The sequence below is a fragment of the Myxocyprinus asiaticus genome, chromosome 15, assembly GCF_019703515.2.
Source record: "Myxocyprinus asiaticus isolate MX2 ecotype Aquarium Trade chromosome 15, UBuf_Myxa_2, whole genome shotgun sequence".
Taxonomy (NCBI): Eukaryota; Metazoa; Chordata; class Actinopteri; order Cypriniformes; family Catostomidae; genus Myxocyprinus; species Myxocyprinus asiaticus.
The window spans coordinates 46,002,675-46,015,033 of NC_059358.1; the positions used below are offsets into that span (position 1 = coordinate 46,002,675).

Sequence of the window (12,359 nt, forward strand, 5' to 3'; positions counted from 1 at the left end):
CTTTGTTGCCTGTGCCTCATCTTTAATTTGACACAAATGAAAACATTGGGTTCAATTGGTTGGATTGTTGTGTAAAATGATGTGCGTATGTTCGTTATAGCTCAAGCTCGGTTCTGGTTCAGCCCATGTATGCTCAGTGATAGAGCGTGTAAACAATGTACTTTAAACACTGGATGATGCAGCTGGTGGAATGCTCCTATACAGCCTGAAAAGCTTTGTCAGATGGCTTTAGCATGCTGTAAACTGCACAACATCACAATGGCATGGGGAGTTTCGTTACTGTATGGCAGTGTTTGAAGTGCAGTATTGGTGTCACATTACCGGTTCTAGTGATTCTAAGGTGCCGGCACAGTGTCCTGTTTGCAAAATTATCAGACGAAGAGGCAGAACCGCCACTGAGTTCTTCCCATGTCGAGCACTGCCTTGTGGACCACACGCCATGGATATTTTCACAAACGAAAACTGAAATGAAAATTACTGATTAAAAAACATTTTCGTAAACTGAAATAAAATAAATATTTCAAAATAAAAAAAATAAAAATAAAACTAAATGAAACTAACAGCAGTTATTAAAAACTAACTGAAATAAAATAAAAATTATCAAAAATAAATGATCGTTTTCGTAATCAACAAGCTCTCATTACATGGCGGAAAAATCTGATCTGTGTGGGTGTTTGAGATATGTTATCTTCAGAGCCGCAGAGCCATTGGGCTGTTTAGGTGAACGCCTGCAGGTGGCATTGTGGCATGTAATGCACATGAGGTTAGCTGATAAAGAAAGACTGATATATGAAGACGTCTCGGACATGAATTATGGCTGGTAGGAAGTCTTTATTTATAAAAAGGATTAAAAAAAATCTCTATCTTCTATAGATTAAGTTACTGTTTACAAACAAACGCCCAGCCACTACCAGGTTCTTTTGGTTGCCCAGAAAAAAGCTGCTGTTTATGGGCACTTCGCTCAAATTGCACTGAAACTACCCAAAAAGTGCTGTTTATGGGGTTGAAACACCCTGTTTTCCACAGATTATTGAAGATCATGCATCAGGAAAAACTCAGGATTTTACATAAATAATGATATTTCATGGGTCACCGTCATTGTTATCGTGTCTGCTGTATTAGACACAATTGACCAGCAGCAGCTGTTGGTTGATATTAACTTTTTTATAGAAGAAATCATGTTAACTCCAATCACAAATGGCTGTTTTTAATTTCCAAAGTGCTGTCGCTGTGACAGATATGAGGTCAAATATGATCTAATGATGATCTAATAATTAATTAAATTACACATATACAGTGAAATTCTTTTTTTTCACACATCCCAGCTAAGCTGGGGTCAGAGTGCAGGGTCAGCCATGATACAGCACCCCTGGAGCAGGGTCAAGGGCCTTGCTCAAGGGCCCAACAGTGGCATCTTGGCAGTGCTGTGGCCCCCAACCTTCTGATCAGTAACCCAGAGCCTTAACCACTGAGCCACCACTGCCCCTGACAAAATTACATGGTTTGTGAAAGGATAAATGAATAAAAATAATGTCATACTGCGAAAATGATGACTTTGCATTTATTTTGAATGCAGTAAATAATATTGTTCTATTGAAAATAGCTGTTATTAAGTTTTGATATGGAATATGATCATATTGAAGTAAAATATTTTTATTTATTGTATGTGGGTTAATAATTTAAGCAGTTAAGACACATATTGTATGTCTGCTGGTAGTTTTCATTTCTAAGTACACAAATTATTAGGCTTTAGAAATGTGTTAAACATGTGAGGATGTGTATTCATCAACCTGTTACATGTCCGACATAATCATACAGGATCACTGATCCAAGTTTAAACTTGTTTTGCCGATAATTCAGAAAAGAACCCACATAATTTCTTCACTGTAAACCATAGATAAACCATTTATAATAACTTTTAATAACAATAACAGACATTATTACATTCTATAAAGCTTAAAAGATTATTAAAACTGCAGCGCTGTCTATTTCCACCATTGAAATCTGCAGCTCGAAAGAACCCTTAATCTCAGTTTCCTGCGGTGTGATGTCAGAGTAATTTCATCTAGAAATATTTTCAGGTCTTACTGTGGTGAAGGCTGGCATACTGGGGTAACTGGTGCAATATTATGACAAAGATGCTAGTGTGTTAGCGTTAGCATTTGCCCATGTAAACATTACAAATTACACATAATCTAATGCAAATATCTTACTTTCAATCATTATCGAGTTGTAATAACAGCTTCTTTTACTGATTTAATGTGGATTCCATCCATAGAATGAAGCAGAAATCATAATATTTCTAGAATTTGCAGCCTGAGTCCAGTGCCAGATCCAGAACTGTTCAATAAACCTATACAAATACCAGCGATCGCTTGGTAAATATTGACAAACCAGTTTTCGTAGTCATCTATATATTCATGACATCTTTCATCAGACTAAACATAATTTTTTCACTTTACACAGTGTTTATACGTATAGATCTGAATGAGGAAGTCTGTTCATGTGGCCTCTGATGTGATACACTTTTTTCTTCATGTCCATATTTGGATAATTTCTATGCTGCAGCGGCTTCTGGCTTCGTGGTTGAATGGATAACATACTATATTTAACAGACGACCACGGATTTCAAGATTATATGAGACACATATCATATCGTATGCAGTAAATGTAAACATAGATAAACAAAGTGACGGTGCGCCTGCCATTGGTACAGTGAGCATCAACAGTTTAACAAGAGTTCATGTTTAACATGAATTTGAGTTCATTTGAAATGTTCATAATTTTTTTTACATTTTATTTTATCCCCTTTTCTCCCAATATGGAATGCCCAATTCCCACTACTTAGTAGGTCCTCGTGGTGGTGCGGTTACTCACCACACTCCGGGTGGTGGAGGACAAGTCTCAGTTGCCCCCGTTTCTGAGACAGTCAATCCGTGCATCTTATCACGTGGCTCACTGTGCATGACACTGTGGAGACTCACGGCATGTGGCGGCTCATGCTATTCTCCGCGATACACGCACAACTTACCACACGCCCCATTGAGAACAAGAACCACATTATAGCGACCACAAGAGGTTACCCCATGAGACTCTACCCTCTCTAGCAACCGGGCCAATTTGGTTGCTTAGGAGACTTGGCTGGAATCACTCAGCACATCCTGGATTCAAACTCGCGACTCCAGGTGTGGTAGTCAGCATCAATACTCGCTGAGCAACCCAGACCTCTGAAATTTTCATACATTTAACTTTTATACTTTTGATTTGCTTTTTTTTTTTTTTTTTTTGGTTCTTTGTGACTTTGTTGAATCTCAAACCATTATGTTATTGTTATTATGCACAAATATGCTGAGTATAAGTAAACTGTGCAAATATTCAACTGTTTCACTTTGCTTTAAGTGTATTGTGTAAGTTTGCCAAGCTTAAATTCAAATGTCTTGCTTTGGTCTACACTCTGGAAGTGTTCTGTTAACTCTCAAAACTATAATTACTAAAACTAAAACTGAAACTAAAATATATAAAAACAAAATAGTGTTTTCAAAATAAAAGCAAAATTAAAACTAACAAAATCATTAATGAAACTATCTAAAACTAAACTAAAATTTATAGCAAATTTGAAAATTATATAAAATAGAAATTGCTTTGAAAATGCAAAACTATAATAACCTTGCCACATGCCCAGCCTGAACTGAACATACCTGAACTGAACAAACAGATAAATGATCCTGCAGCGCTCCAAGCACCCCTTAATTCATCCAGCATCTACAGTAATACATATTAAGAAATCATTATAAATTGTAATGTTGTACAATTCTAAGTTGAATTCCATTCTAATCATTCTAGCGCTGTTTATAGTGTGATGTTTTTTGACCTTTTGCTTTGGCGGCATCTTTCCCTACACATTTGCAACTGTACAGGTGCGGTGGTGCTGAAAGCCCTTATATGGAGATGATTTAGCCGTGTTTTATGCAAATGACTACCTTCATGCATGCACTCCTTCATTTAGAATAATCCAGATTCATTAACATTAGAACGAGGGTAAGAGCAAATTCATGTGCGTACACATGTTGTGAATCAGGCGGAAATGTTTTGTGAAAACTTTTCCTGTGCGTATAAGTATGCACAATCCACGCAATTATTGTCAGGATCAGAGTTTAGGGAATGATGAGGCTCAAGAACAAAGTGCAGAGTTATAAAAAAACAAAGTACTTATTAATGTAACAAAAAGGGCAAAAAGCAAACCAAAACTCCCACAAGGGGGGAAAAAAACAAACAGAAACTACCCCATTTGGAAATGTAAAGTAATTAATCCAGGCTGGGGCAGAGGTTATGGGAAACAGGACCGACCGGACTGAGTACAGGAACAGGGATGAAACAGGACTGATTAAACATGACCAACATTCAGACAAGACCGACTGGAAAACAAGACGAACTGGCACTGGACAGCACACACGAGGAGGCTAAAATAGGGAGAGGAATCAAACGGGTTAGCAGGGGACAGGTGAGGCAAATGAACTAATAATGGGTAAACAATTTATAAGACAGAGAGAGACGTGGCAATGCAGAAACAAAACAAAGCCATGTGCTCTCTCAAGACAACAAAACACCCGAATGGCATTAGCGCACATTGCCAAGACAATAAGGCAATATAAGCCTATGCCAGTCGGCAAATAAGATGAGAGAATGCGTAGCAATGGCAAACAAAGCGATGCCATGCATTCACACAATAAAAGAAACCTGAGAATACATCGTAAGGCAAATGCCACACGATGCACGCAACAGGTGACAAAAACAAGACGGGACACCTGTGCGAGAGTTCGGCCACACTCAAACCTGAAATCTCAGACTGAAGTTACAGAACCTCAGCACAACATGAAGACAGCTCGCAACCCATGCACGCAGCGCAAAGCGAGCACAACGGTCGGTCGCAAGAGACAGACAGAGCATGAGTGTCCGGATCCCGACACAGACGGAAACTGAACCAGAAAGGGAGGTCAGGATCCAGACACCATGCTCCGGACTTGAAATACAAGACAGCTCACGACCCGGGTACGTAACGTGAGCTCAATGCGAGGCGCACCAGTGTTCGCGAGAGACAGACATAAACTATTGACGCTGATTGAGTGCATGCTGCCAAGTTGACATAAGCGTGATGCACCTGCGTCAATAAAAGACAGAACAATATGCATGAGTGTCTGGATCCCGACACAGACAGAAACCGAACCAGACAGGAAGTCAGGATCCAGACACTGTGCTCCCGACATGAAACAAGACAGACCGAAGAGCGCACAGCAGGGAATACAACCGAAACCAGGTGCTCACACAAAGACAGACAACGAAACACAAGACAGACATGGGAAGATGATGCCACAGTCCTGTCAGACAAAAAGCCAGAATGACAGATTGACAGGACCGTGACAATTATTAGTGAATGAGGCGAAGAATTTCTAGCAAAAAAGGACTTAAATATTGATCTGTTTCTCACTCACACCTATCATATCACTTCTGAAAATATGGATTAATACACTGGAGTCTTATGGATTACTTTTATGCTGTCTTTATGTGCTTTTTGGAGTGTCAAAATTTTGGCACCCATTCACTTGCATTGTATGGACCTGCAGAGCTAAAATATTTTTCTAAAAATCATAATTTCTGTTCTGCAGAAGAAAGAAAGTCATACACATCTAGGATGGCATGAGGGTGGGAAAATGACGAGAGAATTTTCATTTTTGGGCAAACTATTCCTTTAAAGTGTTGCCAACATTAGAAGCCTATGTGCATAAAGTTCAGTCTGGTTTAATGGTGATCAGGCTTTATTATCTGATATATGCTGTGAATGAGCAAGAAGATCTGAAAAGTGTTTTTGCAGTGGATTTTAGGTAACTAGGACTAGTTAAGTTGGGACAGCACTCGGAGTAACACCATTCTTTTGACATCAACGTGACAAGAAAAGTGACAACACAAGTGAGTCAAGACATTGCAGTCATGAACAGACACACAAATTTACATAATACCTCCTTTTAATTTCATTAAAGTAGTCTATTTTTATGCATTGTTACATAAATCAATACATTTTATGTTTTGATTAATAAAAGTATGAATAAGCATATTTATTAAGCATTTATAACATGTAATTTAAAATGCCCACTATCTGGCAAATATTGTATGAAATTTGCCCTTTTTATTTGTGTTGTTATAACCGTGTAACAATGATTTATTATGCATATGTACATGACTTATTAGACATCAATGAACCCCTGTATAAACTTTTAAATAGGAAACATTAATGTAAAGATTTACTGTGTAAATAATAATAAAAAAGTAGATATATCTCTATATTTAGTGGACATTTGTTGCAGGTATTTCTGTATACTTTTATATTAGGTGCAATAAAGTAATGCTTTATATACATTTTTATGTACACAACTATTACAGTCTTTTGGTTGGTTATTTGGCTTTTTGTTGGATGTGTCTTGTTGTTTGTTGTGCTGGCGGTGTGTTTCATCAAACGTATATTGCTTCCTGTGGCAGATTAGGTGAATAATTAATTTCCTCTCCGATATGGTAGACTGGTTATAATTAAAGAGAAAGGGGAAAGCAGTGAGACTGCCTGCTTCTATCACTTCCTCTCTCTCTCTCTCTCTCTCTCTCTCTCTCTCTCTCTCTCTCTCTCTTCCACATACAATCAGAGACACAGCTCATGGCACTCACGCACAAAAACATCAGAGACATAAAGATGAGACTGTAGCTAGTGTGTCGTGTCCTTTATGATAATAATACCTAATTTTCATAAGGCCCACAGAACTGTCATGGCCATTTTAAACTGTTCACAAGAAGGTGGAAGCAGCCTCCCTCCATCTCCTTATATAGTCTGGACTAAATGACATGCAAACTCTGAGCCAAGATCTAAAATCAGGGACAATGTACTTTGTGCTTTTCTCTGGTTGGTGACAGTTTTTGCCTTTTCCTTCTTGTATATAGACCAACATCACATTTGGTTCAAACAAACAAAATACAAGCAAGCAAAGAAGAGAAGACTGAATAACATAATAACATTCATCAGTTTTTCTTAAGTATGGCATTACTGATAGTGTACTACATTGTGGCATTACTCATAATAAAAAGTAACTAATAAGGGAAAATTGTAGCTAGTTGTCACAAGGGCTATTTCTAAATGATGAAGTTTTAAGTCAAAAGTCCAGTTACACAAATGTCTTTTCTCTAGCAGTGGTTCTGTATGTCAGTTTCAAACACCAGTATACATTTATTCAAGAGAAAACTGTATAATAAAGGTGAATTTGAACAAAAATATGGTGGCAAGATGTCACATGTTCTACATGTTGTCATTTTATACAATGTATTAATTACAATATTTGTTGGCCAAAACTTCTGATTCATAACTGGTCCACTTTTAAGTCTATTTGCTATTAAATATCAGATTCTCAGTGTGACAACTTACCTCATAGTGTGACATGCCCTGCTATTGGGGCACGTTGTCACAGAAGGTTGACATGTGTTAAATGAACCATATCTTTTGTCCTGGGCAATAACAGTGAAATTGCTCAGTAACATTTTTGTAAACAAGACTTTAAAGTATGTGTCTATCAAAGGAAAGGGTAACACTTTGTTAAGGATTTATAAGGGGGTTCGTTAATGACTCATAATTCAGTAACAAATGCATTATAAATCACTGATATGCAGTTTTAACAACATACACAAACAGGGTGGCTTTCATGCAATACCTGTCAAATAGTGAGCCATTTACCTCACATATTATCAATGCTTAATAACACTAATTGAAAATCAGTAACATCTGAAAATGCACCTTAATGTAAAGTGAACATCTGTAAGGCATTTATTTAGGACTTGCCAACAGTAGTAACCTATGTATTCTTTCTTTGAAATATCATCTGTAGGCTTACCGTTTAAATCCATGTTAAAATTAAGTGTTGAAGTCTTTGGAGTGTAATTCCCAACACACATTGATTACAAAAATAAAAGCTTTTAAGAGCCTATCGAGTGCGGTGCTTGAGTGTGTGTCGGTTTTTCAGCGGTGAGTTGTGTTTGTTCGTCCGACAGGAGGCGTGTCTCCTCCAGCAGCCGAGCACATCAACTGCAGCGCCCGCTGTACTCACACTCCTGCAGCCTGAGCCGAGGTAAGGACATTTATCTTCACCATCAACACACTTTCGTCGCATTTTTCATTTCATTTCTGTTAAATGCATGTCTAATTTAAACCTTTGAAACACAGAAGTTTGGCGTCAGTTTCACAAATGGGACGGAGCAGTCTGAATGGTGCATGAGTCTTTATGTCTTTTTAATCTCAAATAATGACTAGGATTGTAACAATGACATAGAATACACTTTAAAATTAAAACGAAAGGTTTAAGTTTTGTTGGTTGCGGTGTTGTGGTGTTTTCGAGTGTTGTTCTGTCAGTACTCACCTTTATTGTCAAAGAGGGTTATGATGTTCACCCCCCCCCCCCCCCCCCCCCCCAACACACACACACACACGTCAGTTATGAGGATGAGGCATCACTAAGATATTACAGTAAACATAGTAGGCTACCCTTGCCTGAAAGTGTGCGTCACAGCTGTTGATGAGTCTTTTAACATTACTTGAGCTACTTTTGGAGGACCTTTCACTTCCGAAGAGACAAATTTCAGCTCGAACTCCAAACTCCAAACTCCAAACTCCAAAAAAAAAAAAAAAAAACACCCGTTAAATAGTAACGATGGCATGTGCTGTATGAAATTCAAAGGAACCTACATTTTTTATCATCACTCCCGTATGAAACACAAATTTCTTAACGGAAATAATAACAATAAAAAATATCTTGTTGAGCCACCTGAAAGGACAAAATCGCATTTGTTAATTAAGCGGAGAGGTGAGCAGATTGATACTAAATCTATGCGAATTAAGCTACAATTAAAATACAGTAAAACGGTTTGAGGAGATCGAGTTTAATAACGCACACTGTGCTGTCACTGTCCGTGGTGCTGAAATCCACGAACTCCCATAGCACTGCACACAAGCTCAAGGCGATCTATTCTAATGCACACCTTTAAGCTAGCTAGTGGGGTGAAAGGTAGTTCTAGGGGCCCACATGTCCACATCAAATTCTAAACTGTATTTTCTAATAGGAAAGGGGCCCAGAGCAATAAACATTTAAGGGTCCCTAAATACCTTGCTGCGGCCCTGCTAGAGACTAAAGGTATATTTAATCCCAGGTGTACAGTGTTCGCCCTGAAGAGGCAGACGATGAGAATACGATGTATTCTAAAGAGTCCAAACTGCATTATAAAGCTGACACTTGTCATCCTCGTGAAGTTATTAGTAACACACTATTCTAATGATCACATTGAGATGGCTTTCAAATAAATAAATAAATAAATCGTGACTGTAATGTGTTGGATCAGTAGCCATCATTTTATATGTGATCTTCCTTGATACTATTCCTGAAAATTTACATATCGATTACAGGTTTCTTTTTTCCATGATAGGATTGGCTAATATCAAGTAACAGCAGTTTAGCAGAAATAAGTGTTACGATGGTATTTTAGTGGAAACTATTTAGTGGAAACTATTTATCATGGCCAGTGTTGGGTGTAGTGCATTACTAAGTAATGAATTACTGTAATTAAATTACTTTTTCATTGAAAAAGTAAAGGGATTACTCTTAATTTTTCAGTAATTTAATTACAGTTACTTCTGATGTAATTGCATTAAACACTGTATAGACTCTAGAACAATACTGTATAAAACAATAGTGAATTTAAAATCTAAATTTAACATCTAATGTTAAAATATATGTTTTCTAATTTAACGCTGCCCCGTAAAATTCATTGGCCAGTTCATGTATAATTTATTTGGTTTTATATGATTTATTTGAAAGAATTATTTTTAGAAAGTAATCAGTAATAAGTAATGCAATTACTTTTCCGATAGAGTAATTAGTACAGTAATCTAATTACACTGTAGAAGATGTAATTAGTAGTTAGTAATTAATTACTTTTTTGGAGTAACTTACCCAACACTGATCATGGCAAACATTTAGCACAAATAGCAATATAAATAAATAAATAACTGAATCCAGACGCAGAAATTCTATATTCAAATACATAAGTTGTGCAGCATGCAGTGCAGAGGGTTTTCCGATCATTTGTGTGAGTGTATTAATTCTGATACTATTGTGTACAAGGCTACAAGAGAGGTATTGTAGGCTACAAACAGTAAAAAACGCTTTTCAATAAATTGCGCTCTTTTGGCATTGAGCGTCACTGCGACTTAAGTATCTTATATCTATGTAACTATTTTAGAGATCTTATAACTAGCGGAGAGCTTTAGGTGTGAATCACCAGTATTTGAGTGTGTGATACAGATCTGATAGTGTTGTTGGTCAGTGTTGCGCTCGCGCTGCTCAGGGCTCGACGTCAGTGTGAGTGCAGCAGTGCAGTAGAGAGTATTGCACACGCAGCCGCGCGCTTATTAGCACGCCAAGTGATCCGCTACTCTGGGTCTTATCATTCATTTCTGTATCGCTCCACTCTTTCAGGCCGCCCCTACATGGATTTCTCCCGGATTTGCCATCTCTAACATGGACGCCCGGTCGGAATGTTGCTCCTTTGCGCAGTGAGTCGGACATGCGGAGTATCGCTGATCGAGTGTCCTTTTCTCTATCAGTGACCATGCCGTGATCACGGATCGCAGAAGAAAAAATAAAACACACGTCCAAAACAAAAATAAGTGGGAATCTTACGGTGACATGCAGTGCATCACAGACATCATGAAGATTTGCTCCCCTCTGACAACTCATGACAGATCCAAGCTTGTGATGTTGCTGATTTTACTGTGTGTGGGATATTCTCACGGGATGCCACATGTGTTACGATTCGGTAAGAGCATTTTAAAACACATTTCGAGTTATTGTGCATGCCATGCGCCGTTTTGCTCGTGAAGTTTTTGGATATAATAACTAAAGCTTAAATGTAAAATGCAAAATGCTTTTTTGTTTGAATTTGCCACCTTAATGAGAGTTTACAATGCACGTATACAGCTTTTCAATTCAGATTTGTAGGGTGGGTTACTTTGCCAAACTCCCAACTTGCTTTTGTGTCTCTATCACACATGCAAAGTTGCAGACAGATACAAACCTCTTGAAAACAATCTTCAGACGTTATGATGTTGCATAAGATAATTTCCTCTAGAGATAAGAAGATATTCTCTTGTTCCATATTGTTTGTGAATGTTTTATGAGTAGAACACCTTGGCTGTGAGACATTGAAATGACATATTTTTCTGGTTACACTTAGCTCTGTTCTTGCCTGCAGTTGTAAGCTATTCTATTCTATTCTATTCTATTATATATTGTTCATATATGTAGGATTGAATTATTAAAGTCACATCAAGCATGTTAAACTTTTGATGTTGAGGGCAGCATGTTTAAAGAACCAATTACCTTCATCTTAACTCAAATATTTTCTTGCTTATGGATGTAAGCATTGCTCTGTTCTATTCTTTTCTATTCTATTCTTAAAGTTAAGGGAGAATGACATGATTTGTCACTCTGTTCTAGCGTAACATTGCAAATGTTATTCTATTCTATTCTATTCCTAAATTCAAGCTAGAATAAAATTATCTGTCTGTCACTCTGTTTCAGCCTAACATTGTAAATGCTGTTCTTTTCTATTCTATTCTATTCTTTTCTTAAATTCAAGACAAAATAAAATGATCTGTTTCTCTGTTTCAGCCTAACATTGTAAATTCTATTCAATTCTATTCTATTAGTTTTATATTTAGGATAGAATAACATTTCTAAGGTCACACTAAGTATGTTAAGCATATGACTTAGAGGGCAGAGTGTGGATTTAAGAACCAGTTAGAATCAGTGTATCTGTGTATAGTTATGGATACTGTCATGGCTTTTTGAGAGACAATGTATACTCATTTCTCTATTTTGTTTTATTAGTACAATTAAAATGTCAAATATCATAGAGAAAGTTAGAAATGATTTAGTGTAAGCTTTCGCTGCATAGATGATTCTTCTTGCAGGTTGCTATTAGCAACCATTTAATGAATGCTTTGAAGAAGACCATTCAAGCTCTGCATCACCTCTCACTACACAAGATTTCTTAATCGAGTTGCAGTTTTAATGGGAGAAAACACTCTCGCTTGATTCTTATCATGGGCAACATTCAGAGAGGAAATTTCACCGCTAGAGTGTCCAAAATGCCAGTAGACTAAAATCAAAAGCTGTTGCTCTCAGTGGAGCAAGGCCTGTCTGATGTGCTCCTTTTGCAGTCTCAATCAAAATAATCAAATAATGTCAAATGCACTCCAGGGACTTCCACAGCTTCAT

At 37.4% G+C, this 12,359-nt stretch overlaps 1 protein-coding gene across 1 annotated transcript in view; it reads left to right on the forward strand.

Moving 5' to 3' along the window:
* Positions 1 to 8,122: 8,122 nt before the first annotated feature.
* Positions 8,123 to 12,359, forward strand: part of LOC127452521 (glutamate receptor ionotropic, kainate 2) — a 415,871-nt gene continuing 411,634 nt past the window's right edge. The window contains exons 1-2 of the mRNA XM_051718020.1: positions 8,123 to 8,156; positions 10,557 to 10,896. Coding sequence (XP_051573980.1) covers positions 10,767 to 10,896 — 130 coding nt within the window. The 5' untranslated portion in view covers positions 8,123 to 8,156; positions 10,557 to 10,766. The remainder of the gene's footprint in view (positions 8,157 to 10,556; positions 10,897 to 12,359) is intronic.